The 19,301-nt window shown below is 44.7% G+C and overlaps 3 protein-coding genes across 3 annotated transcripts; 1 reads left to right on the top strand and 2 right to left on the bottom strand.

Moving 5' to 3' along the window:
- Positions 1-1,240: 1,240 nt before the first annotated feature.
- Positions 1,241-2,720, bottom strand: LOC6726927. The gene is made up of 3 exons (XM_002102293.4): positions 2,212-2,720; positions 1,857-1,979; positions 1,241-1,795 (listed from the first exon to the last, which is right to left on the bottom strand). Exons 1-3 carry the CDS (start codon positions 2,600-2,602, stop codon positions 1,383-1,385), a joined length of 927 nt encoding a protein of 308 aa, XP_002102329.1. The 5' UTR covers positions 2,603-2,720; the 3' UTR covers positions 1,241-1,382.
- Positions 2,721-5,881: 3,161 nt separating this feature from the next.
- Positions 5,882-8,844, bottom strand: LOC6726925. Its single transcript, XM_016176179.3, has 5 exons — positions 8,592-8,844; positions 8,081-8,419; positions 7,512-7,928; positions 7,112-7,264; positions 5,882-7,047 (listed from the first exon to the last, which is right to left on the bottom strand). The coding sequence occupies exons 1-5, from the start codon at positions 8,800-8,802 to the stop codon at positions 5,960-5,962; spliced, it is 2,208 nt and encodes a 735-aa protein (XP_016033423.1). The 5' UTR covers positions 8,803-8,844; the 3' UTR covers positions 5,882-5,959.
- A 1,687-nt stretch (positions 8,845-10,531) lies between these two features.
- On the top strand, positions 10,532-17,975 carry LOC6726923 (glutaredoxin domain-containing cysteine-rich protein CG31559). The gene is made up of 2 exons (XM_016175902.3): positions 10,532-11,633; positions 16,981-17,975. The coding sequence occupies exons 1-2, from the start codon at positions 10,743-10,745 to the stop codon at positions 17,452-17,454; spliced, it is 1,365 nt and encodes a 454-aa protein (XP_016033422.1). The 5' UTR covers positions 10,532-10,742; the 3' UTR covers positions 17,455-17,975.
- The last annotated feature ends 1,326 nt before the right edge of the window (positions 17,976-19,301 follow it).

Here is a 19,301-nt window from a genome sequence, read left to right as displayed (position 1 = left end):
TTAGTAGTGCGTATATTTCAATGAAGCAATATGCATAAAATTTAAGAAAATATCTATCAGGGTAATGGAGGTGTGTTCTCTCTGAAAATGCACTTTAGTAGCAATCAGCCTAGTAAGAGAAGTGTGTTTCTAAACTCTCAATTTAATTTTATCCAATGGCAAAAAGTTAAGTGAATAATATAGTGTGGATATAGATTAGGAGCCTATGCCAAGACACTTTCCCCACGACTTCGCACAACGTATGGCTCGTTTTTCGCTGATAAGAAAAACCCCACGTGTCTGCCACAGAAGTTGCTGGACTTTCGGCCATAATTCGTTGTGAAATGAATTTATCTAAATCACACAGGCCGCATTTGGTAAATTGGCTTATAAGTGTGGAGTCGCAAACGGAATCTTTAACCAATTTAAACATACCAGCTGCAAGCAAGAGCCACTATACTTTACTTTCGGCATGATGAACGCGATGACAGTGGCAATTAAGAAATTTAAGAAAAAAATATTAAATGTGTCGGCCGTTAAATCGCAAAGCAAGCATTTTCACATTTCCGTTAAATTTCCTTGAAAACTCACTCCTAGGCAAAATTTAATTTTCCGATTTCGGTCAGAGAATTCGGAGTTGGTAGGCGTATTGATTCGACCAAATTGAAATGGCTTCTCGGAAGGCAAATCCCCATTGTTTGGTAAACAAAGGCAATGCCACTGATAAGAACCGGGTAAACACTAGAGCCCATCGCCACTCACACGCTTTTGTTTTCATTTTTATTTGGTTTTTTGGTTTTTTTTTTTGCTTTTTGGGCCAGTGGTGTCTGTGGGGAAGTGCTTGTTTGCTTTCGTCATAAACAAATTGCTTTATGCCTGTACGAGAATTGTTTGCGCTGGTAAATCCGCGGGGCCAGCGGGAAAATCATCTCAGGAAAGATTTTCAATTGGTGACCGCCAATAAATGTTGAAAATCTATATGAAAATAGTATTTGTTAGTATACATGTACATGTACAATTTGCCTAGAGAAATATTTACATTCTGACTGCGCGCTTTGCTGCCGTTGCACTAATATTTTTTTTGTAAATCGCCCGACAGTATGAATGAAATCGAAATTTCGCATGGCATTATATTTGCCATTTGGTAATGAAAATGTGAACAGAATAAATATTATTTAATGTGTAATCCGTTTTCGGTCTCTCTACTCAGAGCCTCTGTTAATATTGTTTTGAGCCATCCTTTTATTAAAACTTCATAGTGTGGGTTTGCTCATTAAAAAAAAAGAAATATCTTTATTAGGATACAAATAAATTACCTAAGCTAATGGCGCGATGACGGCGACGAGTAACAATTTACTAGGTTTCGGTATAGTGGCACAAGTCCGTTTGGTTCCTCGGATCCCCTACTGTATCCGCTTGCTGATCGTGTCCAGATAGTTGTGCGCGTTGTAGGCCTTACTCGTGGCCCAGTCCTTGCTGTAGCTATTGCCGCCCAACTCGTGAGGAGCTCCCGATCCGGAGCTGTACGGGGAGTACGAGTTGGAGTAGCTGCCGCTGCCCACGAACTGGGAGTAGTCCGAGGGATCTGACTCGTAGACGTGCGAGTGCGTCTGCACCAGGTGCGGGTGGATCTTGCACATGGTCTTGTACTTAAGGTAGTGGATCAGCCAGCCCACGCCGCCGACCAGCAGCACGTTCATGCCCAGCACGCCCATCAGCATGCTCACCAAAGTCATCTTCAGGTGAGCGATCTTCATCAGGATGACGAGGGGCAGGATGATGAGCCACTTCTTCTTCTTGCGCTTCAATCGGGCTTCTAAGGGGAGTGTATGTGCATTATATTTCAGTTTATAATGGTAGCTTTTTTCAACACCCACCCGATTCCTCCATGACTCTCGCTCCACCCTCGCTGTTCAGCCTCAGTTGGAGTCCATGGTTTCGCCCAAAGGTCTCCACTGCCCTCTTCAGGAACTTGAGAATCATCGTCAGTTCGCTGTCACCTGCAAAACAAACAAAGTCAATTAGAGCCACGAGAAATGCAATACCAGAGGCTATAATTCTTCAAATTAATTTACAACCGGATGGATCGTAAACATCCGCAGCGGGTCATCTATTTGCTGTGGATACTGACCAGGCGCAGGTGATCAATTAAAGTCCCCGTCCCCGCTCCCCAAGCTCGAAGATTCGAGCTGGAGATTTGCGCGAAAACAACTTTCGATTGCGCGGACCCACCTTCCAAGCTCTTGGCGTCGTTGAACACGACCACCTCGTCGGCGGGCTCGCCCAACTGGACTAATCTCAGCCAGCGGCCTCTGTCCCCGGCCAGATCTCGCCCGTACTCGCTGGGGAAGAAGCCCATGCTGTTGGTGGCCAGTTTCCAGATCAATTTGCTGGCCTTGTACTTGATGCAGGACACCAGACTGCGGGTCTCAAAGCACTGCTTCTGGTTGCGCGAGATGAAGGGATCGGCTTGGACGAGCTGCGATCCTGCCGCTCTGGCCATGGTCTCAGCCAGGGAGACCAGCACTGCTCCATGCTGGGTGGTTTCGCCTTCATCCTCCGCCTGGCAGTAGTGGAGTAGCACCAGCAGCAGCAGTGCCAGCACAACGCGACACAGCAGCATGTTTGTGGTCGGAACTTGGATTCGGATTCGGACTCGATATAACGCGGGATGACTGCAAGATCACTGGGACACCACCGCACGGCTGAATGGACGACTCGCAAATGGCAACCGAGAGGTGCTTGCTGCTCCTTTTATCGCGCAGCCGCAACCACTAGCCAACTCTACTGGTTTTCGCAGCTAGTGCTCATGTAGATGGAGCATGGAGCATGGAACATGGAGTATGAGCTTGGGGCATGCACCGGAATCGCAATTCCTGCCGCCAATGCCAATGCCACTACCACTGAAAGTTTCTGGGTCAGCGATCTGCGATCTGCTAGCTGCTAGCTGCGATCTGCGATCGGTGATCAGCGTTCGATCGACAACAAATTGAATCGCATTGTCGCGGGATTATGAAGCCAGGCAACCGCCAATTGACCGCCTTCCCGCTGCGTGTGAGTGTGCGTCCCAATGAAAGCCGGCCATCGAAAGTGAATCGCGATCCGTGCCCCGATACAATTACGATGGCCTGGCGCCACTGCCAGTGGCAGTTGCAGTTGCCGTTCGAGCCAACGATGCCAATCAGAATAAGTGCAAATGTGCATTTATGCGGGTTTAAGCTGGCCATGCACCGGGTGGCTATTGCATCGTGCAATTTGCATACTTCGCTTTACTCCAGTGCATGCTGCCTGGGAATAAATGACTATTTCGAGCTGGAGATGGGGATGTAGCTGTGACCGTCTTAATTACCAAGCCGCAGACACGGGATGCGAAAGTTGTTGTTGTCGGAGATGGAGATGCATTGCCCCTGTTGCATTATTGACTAGTGAAAGTAACAATTGGCGCAGCTTGCCTACTCTTTTTGCGTCGAATTCTCGAGCAGCGCTGACTGACACCACTCGCAGTGAGATTGATTGGATGATGGCTACATGCTGTTCGGTGGCCACCGTCTGGGGTCGCATTTAATGAGAATGAGGTAATCGTATGAGTGGCCCCCGGCTGGAATCCATCGGCTAGAATCCATCGGCCCACACAGCTGCGAAGAAAGTTTTCAGTTTCTGCCGAACGCCAATTTATTGTAAACATCGTCTTTGAGCCAGGATCGAAAATATTTGGCCGGCAAGCGGCTAACAACAATTACCAAAAGCCCACCCCACTGCCTGCCCCATTTGATGCCTACATATTAAATCACGAGGAGCACGCAAACGTGCGGGTATTCCGAGGATTTCGGATTTGCACCACAATCCACGGCTCGAAACGACTTTTACGAGAAATTAACAAAGGCGGTGAGAGGCCGAAACCGAGACCAAATTGCCCAGGCAATTAAGCAAATCCGATGTGCCAAGATTTTTGGACCATTTGCCTGCCCGAAGAGGTGGCCGGATGGGCTGATAATTGTCAAGGTGCCACTGGCCATGCTAAGTTGGCCACCAGACAGTCCTGGGTCGTAAAAACGTGGTTATGGCCTTGACCAGTTTGATAGTGAAATTTCCGATTAGATGCCCCTGCCTGATTGGCTTGGTGCCAAACCGTTTTAGTGCATGTCTCCAAACCAAATGCGAATTCCATTACCACGCCTAATTGACCTTTATTGGGATACAAAAATATGAAGATAAAAAATAACGAGACTTAAAACTTGGCAAGTCGATATTAGAGGCGCTATTAAATGTAGAGCTCCATAGGATAAAATGAGGGTAATTAAATCGTGCGCGAAAGTTTCATATTATTTTACGGAATAAAAAATGTTAAGTAAAGAACGCAACACATGTATGTAGTGTGGGTCAACTCGACAAACATACTAAATTGACTGTGACCTGGTGTGAAATCTAAGAAGTAACCAGTTATTTTTAAGCCTGTTGCAAGAAGAGAAAATTAAATTAATAAGTTTTTTTGCAAAGCAGTGTTTAGAAGGCAAGAATCCGATATATTTCCTTTATAAATTAGTTTGCGGTAAGAAGGTATAGAAATCGTTATAGAACATTTTAATATTAATCCTATTATATATTATGTAAGATATATTTTAAATAATTATAGAAATATATATAATAATTATTGTTATTTCTCCGAATCCTAATGTCAGCAAATATTATTTGTTTCGATTTGAAAAATTCACCATATAAGCAACTGGAGCTATAAGTTTTTCAAAGTGATCTCTTCATATTTCTACAGTTTTATACCCTTTCAGAGGTTGTATTATTTCCAGCCCAAAGTATATATATATATTCCTGATCGGTAGTCCAGTTGATATTGTCATGTCCGTTTCTACGGAAACTAGTCCGTTCCCGAAAGTCTTATATATAACTGCGACATAAAAAATTTTGGAAACAATTTACCGGCGAGTGAAGTGTAGAAATATTTAATGTTACTAAATAAAAACTTGAAGAAGGCTTTAAACGTATATATATGTATATATAGAAGAGCGCACAATAGTGTTCTTTATGTCGCAGATGGTATCTACTTTATTTATAGTCAAAGGATAAATAAATATAAGTACGCACGTAATTTAACTCGTGTAATAATGTAAAATAAAACCGAATTCGACTATATGTGAAGCGAATTCGATTGGTAAAATTAAACAGAATTTGCCTGTATGTGAAGCGAATTCGAATGGTTTGAGTTTACATCATCGCATGTAGTTTTACTCGCATGTGTGCTTGCTCAAATAGCGCCATCTAGATGAAAAGTCACATAAATACTAGTGGTGCTACTGGACAAGTTATTCTCCTCGCTTCCGCAAGATGTAGAATGTAGAATGTAATATGTCATACCTTAAGGTATGTAAGGTGCAAATCTCGGATAAACGGGATAAGCTCTGAAACTTCAACTGAAACGGCAGGCTTAAAGTCGAATTCTGAAACAGAATGTAAAAACTAACGATCGTTAAATAAATTTAAGCAAATGTATTTTAAAAAGCCAGTTCACCGAAATAATAGATATTCAGCATTAACATCCGATTCGATTTATGTCGACCAGTCCATCTTTGTCTCTACCTGCCTATAGGCTGTTTGTTATAACTAAATAGAACTTTCGAAAATTGTTCTTCAAACCTTTCAACTTAATTTGTTTAAAATAAATAAATCGACATAGAACGCTACATAACCTTATATGCCCCTTATCTTGCAGAAATTTGATTTCCTGATTATATGTTTGTATATATCATGCAAGAGGAACTCTTTCCATCCGCCTGAATTGATGTTTTGGTAGTTATAAATAAATGAATACTTACTGTTAATACTATTACTATTAATTCTGCATATTTTTGTTTTTTCTAAGTATTAACCATGTGCAAAGATAGAACGTATGTATATTTAAGTCTTGTATTTATTGGAAACGTAAGCAATCAACAACTTAAATCTACATATGTTTAACAGAGTTACGTAACTAGATGAGCACGTTTTGGTTACTTCTGGCACGTAGCAACCTCATGATCAAGGAGTTCTTGTCGAGCCCATAGATGGAGGTCTGACCACTGGACTCGGTAAATGACTCATCCGCCGCGTAGTCCGCATTCAAGGTGGTCGTGGACAGCTCGTCGGAGGCCACGGTGGTTGTGGACTCGCTCCCCGTGGTTTGGCTGTTCAACTCCTCCGCCTCTGTGGTCGAAGGTTGTGGTGCATCTGAGGTGCTGGAATCGTTGCTAGTCGTTGAGCCCGTTGGATAAGTCGTTTCTCCAAAATCAGTGGTGGAGTCTTCACTGACCGTTTCCGCCGAGTCAGAGGCAACGTCAACGCTCGTGGGCAATTCAGTGGTTGAAGGTTCGGTGATGTTGGGCGGAGTAGTGGTGCTGGGCACAGGCGTGGTTGAGGTTGAGGTGGTGTCCTCTTTAGTGGTCGGTATGAGCATCGATTCGTGATCAGCTTCTTCGTAAGCGCCGGCAGGGTTTCCAAAATCCAAATTCAATAGCTCCGTGGATGCCATGCTGAGAACAGCTGGTAGTTTAGCTGGTGGTGCAGCTGTGGTGGTGCTGGTAGTACTTGTTTGCCTTGGTGGGACAATCCAATAGGACAGTGGGTACTTCTCACCGTGCGCCTTCTTAAAGGAAGTAGGCTTATTGCCAAGTAAGCCCTTGACATTTTCGAGAGTTTTCTGCACCAGCCAACTGTCATCAGAGGACCAGAAGGCATCTTCCTCAGAGCTCAGGTAATTTGACCCGCTTGACGCACCCAAGCCCACAAATCCCGCAGCGGCTAGCTCAATTTTGCGTATTTTGCGATTATTCGCTTCCAGGGAAGGCGAAGTGGCCGTGAAATTTGTCATCGCCAGCTGACGTGGCTTGTATGGTGTGGTTGGAGTCCTTGTGGTTGTGAACCTACGTACTGGTTTCCTGAAGCGGCTTCGTGGTGTGGTGGTGCTCTTTCCGTATAAAACACTTGGCACCAACGACGTTGGGCGACTTTTACCAGTGGAGGTAATGTGCCGTGGGTTGCTCACTGGTTTGGCGCACTCACCTTTGTGGGATAGCTTCCATACTGGAAGAAGTTTACATTGCAAGATTATCTAAAAATGGTTTAGAAATACTCCGATCAAACTTACTGCTTTTTGGATCCTTGCAGCGCACTCGCTCCAAATAGCACTCGTTGACGATTGTGTGATTGATGCCGTTTCTGGTGGCACAAATAGGTTGATACACCGTAGGGCACGTCTTATCGCAGCGGCGACAGGCTCCATCGTGGGCAATGGTCCATGCTGTGGAGAATCCAACGATTTGAATATGGTATGTTAAAGAATGATTAAGGCAGAAGTAAGAATTATGACTTATGATTTATAGCCCATATAAATTTTAGAAATAATAGAATCATTATAGTCATCGATTTAAAGCCTAATTAAGTTCAAAATTGAAGGATTTACCCATATTAAGAATGCGACTTTAACGAAATATAGGTGTGAGGTTGTAATATTCCCAGCATATATGTAATACCCATTAAACACTTACCATTTCCGACTTTTTGGCTAAACTCCATGAGTTCACACACGTTGGAAAAGGTGCGACTCTGGCCTCTTAAGTTCCCGCAAACGGGCTGATTGCCGAATACACAAGACTTTGTGGTGATTCGCCGCTTCGATTTGGGGGGGAGCACCACATAGGGCTTCCTGGCGGGCAGCGAGTAGCTCTTCTCCATGGCGCCAGACTGGCTGATGAACTGCGTGTGAAAGGTCGAGGGAGCGTAGATCTCCACGGCGTCCTCCGGTATCTGGAAGTCTTCCGCCTGAGTGGACAGCCTCGTGCCTCTGTGGCTCCGCTTGGTGCGCTCCGCATCCGACTTGGGCTTGGCCTTCGGCTTCTGCTTGCGACTGTGCTTCATCTTGGTGCTGTCCTCGCCACAAAGACCCTCGGAAACGATGCGCCAGTCTGGGCAGGAGAAAATCATGTTAAATTATTGTTTATCTTATCGAATTTTGTTACAGTTCTCGTATAAGGAGATACGAGGTACATTTTGCATATTCGTACTTCATGCGACTTCGTATTTGTAGTAGATTAGTTCAGGCTTTAATATAACTCACTTCTTTGGGTCTTGATGTTTTCCGCGTTCACCAAACACTCGTTGGAAAAGGTTGACTTGACACCCGCGTACATGGCGCATACAGGTCGATAGATCCTGGTGCAGGGCACGGGCACGGGCGGCTTTTCACTGCTCTGGGGCACCGCGTTAGCTTTTGGACACACTCCCCATTGATGGACCATCCAGTCTGACCGGGAGATGCAAGCGGTTCGCAGGATTTCGCAGCGACTCCTGAAGGTCTTCCGTTCCCCCGACTTTGAGCTGATCCCACAAACTGGCTGATACCTTGAGCTGCACTCAAATTCGCAGCTGGGAAAGCAGAAGCGGAGGGTAACGTCATCTGAGCAGAACATATAATAAAAGGTCAGAAATTAGAAGGCTATTTTTCGACATGTTCGAGTACTGATATATCAAATCAAAATAAATATTAGCTTATTCTTGATTTTCCTCGTAAGTTGACCAAATTTCAAAATATTTATTTCGTTATTTTGTTACCGGTAGATAGTACTCACATAGGGGGCCATTCATGAGGTTGCCCCGCTGGGCCTTCCGAAGGTCACACTCGTTGGCGAACAAAAAGTACATTCCATTTTCGCGGCTCTGGGCACAGGCTGGTGTGTCGTCGTCGGAACAGAGCATGCTCATCCGATCCTGGCCAGCGGTCGCCAGCATCACTTGTAAGAGTATTCCAAAACAGAGACCAATCACCCTTCTCCCGGCCATGTTCTTGCAGTTCTGAGTCAGTTTCGAAACTCAATGCCAATCAAGATGCGTCCGGGCCTTTTATATGCCACCGGAGTCACGCGTCCAAAGTTGATGCATAGTAGCTCGGGTTGATGGTATTATCGGACCCGAAATTCTGCAGACATCACATTACGCGATAAACACGCTTGGCATCGGCATTCTGCGAAATTTGTCACAGTCGATAGATGTAGATGCTTCGATTGCCCGGATTCGCTCTATTGATAGCGCCGCCCGACGCGTCAATTAGATGCTCACAAAGTGCGGGGTGCAGACTCTGCGGCTACGTGATACTCGGCCGATTTCGGAAAGCCGCGAGATAAGCCCCAGTTGCCATTTGCATAGATTGCGCGGCGACAGCTTTATAGTTAGTATCTTTTCCGCTCGTTTCTCTAAGCCGATAACGCGCTCATCCTCAGCCAGAATTGTGGCATAAATAAAAATAAGTGAGTGAGTGAGGGAGGGAGTTTGGGGAAAATGCACATCAGACATTCTTTATTGGCCAACTCATGCTGGCCGCACATTTTCACTGACGACTGAATGAGTTACTGTAACCTTTGCTATCTGGACAGGAAGTTGTCCGAGATGCGGTGGATAAGCTGCGTCGATGACGGCGACTCATTCAATAAAAAATTCGGAAAATTGTCACGCACAGTGTGTTGAGATAGTCCGAAATACCATGGACTATTTGGTTGAATAATCGCTATATACTGATTTAGGTGTCTATAATCGTGGCAACATGCTTTTTAATGCACATCTCGCTCACTTAAGGTGTTAATTGGACATTCTAGAGATTAGTAGAGGCGCTTACAAGGTATTTGGGAAGGTTAAATTCTTACCAATTTGCAGATTTTAAATTAAAATGTATAAAATAGCTTTAAAAACCAAGCGAAGAACAAACAACGAAAATCAATTCAACTCTCTAATACGTGCATGAATTTGGTTTCAATGCTTGGCACATGCTATTAAATTAATTAATATCATTATATGGTTAACAAGTTTTATTTTATTAGTTTAACATAAATCTTAACAGTTAAATGCACAACGATATTTAAGTAGCTTAATAACAGCTCCACAAAATCTGTGCTCACCTAAACATTCTTAAGCTAACTTATTTATACTTTTAATGCTTGATGTTTCCAAGGAGTCCAGTTAATACTAATTTTACAAGAGAAAACATTTTGTTATTTATAGGCTCTCGACTACTGCTGCCAAATCAATTAGCGACCAACCGCTAACCGAAAAAGTGGGTCAACTAGGTCAAGTTCCAGCGATGATGGGACCCCTAATTGAAATATTATTTAATAGGCGCTGCTAGAGTCTCCGCTAACTCGCGTTCTTACGGTTCTGCGATCTCGGAACTCCAATCTGGCCAAGCGATCGGGCTTACTACATTTCCCAGTTGGATTGGATCGCGTCACAGTCACGCGCAGGCGTCATGCCAACTTTGGCAGCTGCTGCTCCCGGCTCTGTAGGCCAATTGCTAATTCGCGAGGCGGCCAGAAACTTCTTCCCCGGCTAATGACAAACAATTTGAGCCCGGCAACGGGCTCTAAATTACCAAATCTAATAACGCGCGGCGGAGGTGCAATCTGGCCGAAAGAAAGCCACCGCGGAGTTGCTGAATCTCCAGCTGAGAGCTGAATAAAGTGGCCCGAAGAGCGAATAAGATAGAGAGAGAGAGCTGAGTGGAGTGGAGCGATCGCAGCTCTGGCTTGCCATCTTGGCCAGAAAAAGTCGGGCCAGTCTAACGACGATATCTGAAGCATAAAGACATGCGACGTCTCGGGTGCAACGGCCGTCAGAGTCATTGAACGCTTGCATTTTCCTGGGCCAAGCCGATAAAAGCCAATACAGTACAGTGCCAGCCGAAAGTCGGCTTATTCCGCAGATTCTAGATAGCCAGATAAGTGATCATCGATATGGTGCTGGCCACGCCCCCTGTGAGCAAGGGCGGTAACGCGGGCGGTCTCTTCATGGACCAGTATCAGCAGTACGCGGCCCACTGTGAGACCGCGGACAGTGGCAATGGCAGTGACCTGGAGAGCACCGGATTGCCCACCAAACCGGATGACAGCGAGGAGAGTGGCCCCTCCTCGCTGGGCAGCGACTCCATGCACGGCAGCAGCACGGAGTACGTGCGACAGTCCGCCTCCCAGCCAAGTGGCCAGCGGCAGCGACAGAAGTCCTTGCGGGTCCTGGGTGCCCTGCTCCCCGACAGCCTGCTCCGCGATATACGGGACCGGAGGAGCACCGAGTATGTGGTGCAGTTCTCGCAGCCAGAGGATGAGGAGAAGATCCAGGTGCCCGACAAGATTCCGGAGAAACCCAGTCCGTTTCGACTGGCCCGCGAGTCGCTGAGCGAGGACAAAATCGAGGAGCTGCGGGCCGCCGTGGAGCGGGCCAACTTCGTGCAAACCGGTGAGGAGACGCTGGACAGCATCGATGCCACCTCGCAGTCTCTGCCAGCCAGCAGCAACATCGGCGGACACCGCGGCAATATCAATTACAAGTATGCTGACGACCAATACTACAGCTTTCACATCAACGAGCACGAGAACTTCGGCGCGAGAAGCGCGAGAAGTGGCGACGAGGCGGATCACTCCACGGGAGCGGGATCGGAGGCGGGATCCGAGACCGGGATCCTAACGGAACAGCAAGACCTCTTCGCCGGCTATCGGGACGTGCGATGTGGGGCCAGTTCCACCCAGTCCACCATCCGATCGGCCAAGGGAACGGTGCGGGGCGTCAAGAACCGTGTGCGCAATGGAATAGCCACGTTCTTGCAGCTCCAGCAGCAGCCCAATGCCAAGGTGAGTTCCAGGATCATGTTGGGATGGGATGGGATGGTATGGGGATGTATGATTGGATAACGGGATGTGATGCGTACAACATTGAAATACTGCTCAGGTCAGAGTCGACTGATTGCCTATCAGATGCATACCCCTAAATACCGGTTTACTAATCACAGTCTTAAACTTACATTCAAGAAATGGTAACTATCTGCATCTAGTTGCTACACAGAAATCTCATATCGGATTAATAACATTTTCTTTGCAATTAAAAATGCAAGTAAAAAGAAGTCGTTAACGTCGTAACAACTGAAAGATGCAATCTCTTTCCAGGTTATTTGAGGGGTGATATAAATTTAATTCGTATAACCCTTGAGGAAAAGTTATACTAAATTCGTTTAAAAGTATTTAACAGGTGAACAAGAGTAGATCAGGAACAAAAGCCATGTCGACCATCTGTTTACCATTATAATGTCGAAATATCGGTATTTTACGCCCACCAGCACTCCCACTAGCTGACTAAGGGGTATCTTATAGTCGAGGAAGTCGATTTTAACGTTCTGTCTTGTTTTAATTAGTTTTTTACATTTTTATGTTCTGTTATGTTCATGTGGGTTTAACTAATTAATTAATTAATAATACTTGATTTAACATTTTAGCACATACTGAATCATAAACTAAGAGACCGTATAATTATATTAGTTATATAACTTTTATAGGTAGCTTCTTGAGCTAAAGTTTATTTAAAAAAAAAATTATTTGATCTTCGGATCTAACAAGAGCAGCATATATATATTTAAGCCGCTCATATGACTCGATGCAACGATATCAGTAGACCTTACTAAAATATTGACCTCTGCTGTGGTTATGAGTACCGATATGAATATTCAGATATCGATGGTTATTCGGTTCCCACGCTGATGGGCGTCGGCACAGGCCTCCAGTGGCGTTGAGTCACCTGCTCGCCCAAATTATGCAATTGGCTCGGTGCGAGCATCTTGCCAATTGTCTGCATCTCAGCATTTCGGCATTTCAGTTGGCTGAAATGGAGAAAGTGCTGGCCAACAATTGCGGCGGCCGATGTGTGGCTGTGGCTTTTCAATATACGAGTATCTTTCACATTTCGTATTTCGTGTTTCGTATTTGCCCGTAATCTAATGAACAGCTCGTGGTTCCCCATCGCCCCTCGGAAGCCCCGAGATCTGGGAAACCAGCTGCGCTTTCAGCGTCTTCGCCGGTTTCTTCTTCAATTATAATGGAAACCGTTAAGTGGCTTATTTTGTCTCCGCCGATGTCGTTTTGTATTCGCTTAGCGCGCGTTTACAACTTGCCCAGATAGTCAGTTGGCCAGAAATCGTCTTGGCCAAGTCGCGTTTGTTTTAGCCCGTCGTTCCCAGCGACATGTAGTTTGGGAGCGGGATTGACACGACTAATCGCAGTTAATGTCGGGCAGTTGGGAGTTGGGGCTGGAAAACAAATAAAAAGAAAAAGCTAATTCCGCGGAGACAATGGAGCTAAGTGGAGTTGTCATCGCAAAAGCGGGATTAGTGATAGTTTCTATTCCGAGCCGAGGCGTGTTCTCGGAACTAGATTTGCATGAAGCGATCTTAATTTATTCACTTGATAAATCAATATCTCTGCGCTGATTTATGGTTGTTGGTGTGAGTGTGTTTCTAGCTTTCTAGCATTTTGATTGAAGATCGTCAAAGCCTGTGGAATTTATTAGCACTATCGAAATCTCTTGATAAATTAATTGAATATTCAGCCTTCTGATGAAAATATACCACCATAAATAAATTTTTAAATTTAGTTTTATTTACCATTTTGGCTAAAAAGCTTTCTAGTCTCTAGTAAACTAATACCGAAGCATTCCTCTACATGCTAGGTATTAACTCTTATGTATCAACATCATGATTGAATGCGACTTATAATTGCCCACATAGCTTTCTAGTATTTCGATTGCGTCTTCAGAGTCATCATCAGAAATCAAACAAATTTTGAGTTTAATGTCTCAAATTAACTGAATTGCCGCCATTAGGAATTCCCCTTCCCAAATCGCGGCTCGAACTAGGGTTTCGAAATAGTTGTCATTGATTTCGAGTCTTTCCACACCAAACGCCATTTAGGATCGGAAACCTGTCCCCGTTTGACGGATTACTCGTATCGCTCAATCGTTTTTCCGGCTTTCCGAGCGCTTTCCTCCCGTTTTGCCTTTATCAACCGTGACGGGAGTAGAAATCTCTTCTAGTCCAAATACACACTTCTGCTTGGGCACGATGTTGTTTTTATGGTTTTTAGCTTTTATTAGTTGCCCGCTCCGAGATTTCCCTTTATCTAATTTAATGAGCAGATTTTAGATCACATTAATTGTTTTGCTTCGCGTTTCGGCCTGCGACTCCGTGGCTTTTCACTTTCTGAACCTGATGAATTGATGGAATGATAGCTGGTCTGCTCGGCGGACTAGAAACAACGGCGGATCGGCATAACTTAGGTGGATTGGATGCTAACTGAATAGAAATGTTTTATGGCCTTATAGCGGCTCGCATGCAAATGAGCAAATGATTCGGGCAGGAGGAAGCATTCGAATGCCACAATGAGGAAAGTGAGATGCTGCTAATTACAATGCAGCCGGTATGCAGAGCAGTAAAATCGAAAGTGAAAAGCTGGGCCAGCGTTGTCTTGGCCTTTTCTTCCACCCTTTTTCTATTTTTTGGTACCCCCTTCCGAACCTTTTCAGCGCATTGCTGCAAGCCATAATTAGAGCGCTCACCGAATTTTCGATGGCCGATTGGCCACAAATTGGAGTTGCTGGAGCTGGGTGCTCGGCTCGGAAAACACACAACTCACTTTGTCACCTTCGAGAAGCATCAGCAGTATCTGCTGGCTTGGCATTAGCCTCCATCTCGATGTGGCTGTTGCCCAACTCTTCGATTGCCAATCACTCCAGCGCTGGCTCTTGGCCATACAAGTGACCTGCTTTCTCTTTTGTCCACTTATATGTAGCAGTTGCTGCTGCTGCGGTAGATGTTGCTGCTGCTGCTGCGACTGCTGCTGATGCTGCTGCTGTTGCTGCTGCTGTTGCTCGCGTTGATGTGACAAAAGTCGCGACGCCGCTGAGGTCAACCGTGCAAATCACGTGTGGTAATTGTTAATTGCCACCGTGTTTATGTTTTTGGCAATGCAAATCATCAGCTCGAGCTGACATTGAACCACTGACGGAGGGGGGTTACCACCACCACCATCATCATCACTTGGTGGCTTATTAGCTTGGGGGCTTTTCTTTTCGCCAGAAGACAATCGGTGGAATTGAATTGGAAAAACAGCTCGGCAACGTTCACTTGGAGCTGGCTGGAGTTGACTTTCCATTTGACCGCAGCTAGTTGTTTGTTTGTCAGCCAGCCAGTTGTTTATTGTCGATTCGGTTCGTGCTGCGTGGCTTTGAACTTTTCCTCAGTTTTGTCGTGAAATATTTTTCTCGCTTTTGTCGTTTATCGTTGACAACGGCACTTGCAGCTGCATCTCTCTTGGAATGCTGTGTTTTTTGGCTCCGACTTCGACTCCGACTCTGGCTGTGTGTATGTGTGCATTTTCCATTTCCCTGCCTCTACCAGCTCATTAATTCTCCAGTCTTTTCCTTCTTCTTGGTATGCAAATTCTCGTCTCACCGGTTTCGAGAGCACATACAGGGAGAATAAGTAATTATTCGCTAATTTCAATTATGAAATTGTTATTAACCTACGAGATGAGCCTTCGAGTCAATACAAGAATAGATTCTTTGGGAACTTCATTTGGGAATGAACAAAAAACAATACCGCAGATCAGTTGCACCAATAAAATGGTTGTCTTGTACTATTTATATTATAATGAATACAAATTTAAATATATTTTGAGCAGGTTGCTATTTAAACCACTAGTCTTCATTAATGGTCTTCATAACTCCATTGTCAAAAATGCATTCTTTTTCTTTTAAATCAACACCTATTGAAAACGTCATTCGAGATTTCTCAACCTTTTATTTATGTGTACAAAACGCATCTGCACGGTTCATTGATACCACAGCAGTAGTGCAGGTGGGGGAACCGGGATCAGATCGGATTGGTTCGGTTCGGTTCGGACCGACTTGGTTCATTAGCCAAAGCAGACGCCACCAAAGTTGGCCAACTAACGGAAATGTTAATTGTCAAATGAAATGAGCGAACCCAGCTGCGAACCGGTTTCGCTTACAAAATAAGACATCATAAATTGTCGGGAAAACATTCCAGGTTTCCATTGTGACTCTGCTGGCTGGCGACGTCGATTGCCTAGCAGTTTTCCTATTATTGCTTAATTGTATTGATTAATAGGATTTTGAGTGACATGCAGAGTTGCGGAGCTGCGGAGTCGGGTTACGTGAGTCCAAGCCCCGAGCTAATGAACCCAAAGCCTGGCAGAGAGAGCCGAGTTTTCCACCAGGCTCGGTTCGAAATGCAATTTCCAACCAGTTTTCAGCCCCCGAATTCCAAGCTGCCTTGTCGGTTTATGGCCAAGACCTGATTCTAGCCGCAAGTGCTGGCTATTCAGTTTTGGGAACACTCGAAATGAAAATAAAGCACTGTTAATTCTTAATTGGCACGAAAGACGCAAATATTCCACAGCGGGCTTTAAAATACAAAATACTATATTATTAATTCGATAAAACTCTCTAATGTTAGCTGATCCAATAATGTCGGAAATTAAAGTCAGCCAGACAGGAAATCTTATTTTTTCATGTCAGGAGCAATTGCATTCGAAAATTGGTTGGGATGCTTTTGTCAATGATAGGTAACAAAAAGCAATAATTTTTGTTGTATATTTAGCAAATACTATAATATTATAAAATGTTTGGTCATTACGCACTTAAGATATCTGCGGTCTAAATGTTCAAAAATGTTGTAACAACTTATACAAAAATATTACACATCACACAGTACCATTCTATGTAACCATCTGAATGACTCGTTTTCGGAGCACACACTTTAAAATCAATTGAAACACTCTGTTAGGTTAAAAATAGAATTTAAGTGCATTGGTTACCCGAACATAAGCAACAGTCAACCGTAGAATATCGTGTTTGGAATGCTAAAACCTCTATGCCATGCCTGCACAGCGGCTTCCGCATCGCCTTTGTCTGCGGTTGGCCTTCATCCTCAGCCGGTAGAGACCCAATTTGGCATTGCCATTCTTGCCTGGCCATGGCAGACTTCGAAATCCGCACTCTGTGGCGAATGGCGGGCCAGTTTCCAGTTTTCGGTGGCCTGCTTTTCATCATCTCGGTCCGCGCCGAACGCCAAACCAGAACTCGAACTAATCTGTGATCTGCTTTTTCACTTCCATTCCTCTCGCCCCGCAGAACTTCAAGGAGAAAGACCTGGGCAAGGTGGTGCTGTACACCACCAGCATGGGCATCATCCGGGAAACCTACACGAAGTGTGCCAACGTCAAGCAGATCCTGCGCACCCTGCTGGTCAAGTTCGAGGAGCGGGACGTCTTCATGAGCGTGGAGTACCAGGCGGAGATGCGCCAGCGGATGCAGAGCGGTCAGGTGCGGGTGCCACAACTGTACGTCGAGGGCCAGTACATCGGGGACGCCGAGACCGTGGAGCGGCTGAACGAGTCCGGCGAGCTGAGGCAGCTGCTCAAGCCGTACAAGTCGATGGCCAGCACCTACACCTGCCAGACCTGCGGCGGCTACCGCCTGCTGCCCTGCCCCTCCTGCAACGGGTCCAAGAAGTCCGTGCACCGCAACCACTTCACTGCCGAGTTCGTGGCCCTCAAGTGCATGAACTGCGACGAGGTGGGCCTGGTCAAGTGCCACAACTGCTGAGTCCGAGTCCCAGTTCTAGTAGTCGTAAGCCCAGTTAGTCTAAGCCACCAAAATCCAATACTCTCGGAATATGCTAGGCCTAAGTAGTAAATAGCTAATCCGTACCAGGGCTCTGTGTTTCCATTTGCGAGGAAATAGTGGGGGAGGAAATAGTAGCAATCACTTAACATTTTTCCGTACTTAAGATTTCTACACAAAGGGGCACTGACTATCATATGCGGAATGGGAAAATTTGGGCTAAATACTTTGCTAAGAATTGTAAGCTCTAATTAATTTGCTTAGACGCATTTATTTTTCTTTCAACGCCTGATAATGTGTCAAATAACCATTTTTATAAAGCGGTAAGTTATATACTAGGTAATTTTTAGGTCAATAAATGTTTGTTTTATCGGTGAATCCCAATGAGAACATTTAAGTTTTTGAATAATTATGTATAAGTTCGTCAATTTTAAGCTAGTACAACAATCAAAACCAACAAGAATTCAGCAATAAATATAAAGTCAACCAAGGAGCCACTATGTTTTCGTCTAATCTCATCTATAATGTATGTGTGCGATATAAAGGAGGATAATACATATTCTGGGTGGCTAGAATGTTGGTCGGACCGATGAAATATTTCACCAAGAGCAAACCAATATTTGCCGATAAATAAATTGTTTGCCTGAAGTGCAGAGCATATATTTCAGATGCAATTAAACCAGTTTAGCGCTTTAATGTTTCATTAATTTGCAATTGAACCGCAAAGTATGCAAAGCCTAATACCTACTTTGCGCTCGGTTAAATGCTGCAGCCTCTTGAATGTTTGGCGGCGCTTAAAATTAATTTGGAAATTCGCTGATTGCGTTGCATACTTTTTGGCGTACTTTCTCCAGGGCTGCCAGCCCACATGGAGGAGCAGTTAGGTGCTAGGCTAAGCCCAACCCAGATGATTGTTCCTGTTTGGATTGCCCGCCCAAAATGTCTTTTATTACCACATCAGCCGGACCATTGCTCTGCAGCCTTCTGGGAAAGTGACTTACTGCCCAACTAACGCAAAGGAGCAGCCAAAACTATGCCACCGCAGAGCTGGCCAAGACAAAGAGTGTATATTTCAGGAAATAGTTAAATATTATAGAGGCTCTGGCTCTCTGTAGGCCCATGTACGATGTATGTATGCACACGAGCGCTGTAGCAACGATTGCTTTTCAGTCCGGACCTCAGCCAGTGGCTTATGCATCAAGTCTGCCGAGTATGCACTGAGAAAAATTCATCATGAGGTAGAAAAGATAAGAAATAATCGTTTTAAATGAGTTCCCAGAAATAAAGTACTATTAAGAAACTCAAACGAGAAAATCAAGAAATACAAGAATGATTTTCAGTGTATAAAAACTGTATTATTACAACGCAATCAAACAAAAATTAAATCACAAAATGTTAATACTAAGATCCTGATACTAACTATCCTTTAAAATAACCTACTAAAGGTATAAATTAATATCAGCAATATAGATTTTAGTTCCTAATGTCCAGATTTTATTATATGCCAGATAAAAAGCGATCCAATATTGTGATTTGATTTTATTTGAAAATGGATTTTATGAACAAAACTTTCGGTACATAAGTACTTCCGTTGTACATGCTGGTCTTTAAGTGCCGATTTTTTATCCAAGTGCGTCTTCTGGCTCCGGGCAATTATGTAAACCGGCTTTTCTCTTTTTGCACCACACCGACCATGCAATTTTCTCGCGCCATTTAATTTTTGTCGGCCTGCTCCTGGTCGAGCTGGGAAAGCGGGAAAAGTGGAATAGCTGGTGGAAAGCGTCCTGGCCCCTTTGCCAGTTAGCCAGCCATTCGGCATTGCCATTTGC

The sequence above is a fragment of the Drosophila simulans genome, chromosome 3R, assembly GCF_016746395.2.
Source record: "Drosophila simulans strain w501 chromosome 3R, Prin_Dsim_3.1, whole genome shotgun sequence".
Taxonomy (NCBI): Eukaryota; Metazoa; Arthropoda; class Insecta; order Diptera; family Drosophilidae; genus Drosophila; species Drosophila simulans.
This window is presented reverse-complemented; position numbering and strand designations above follow the sequence as displayed.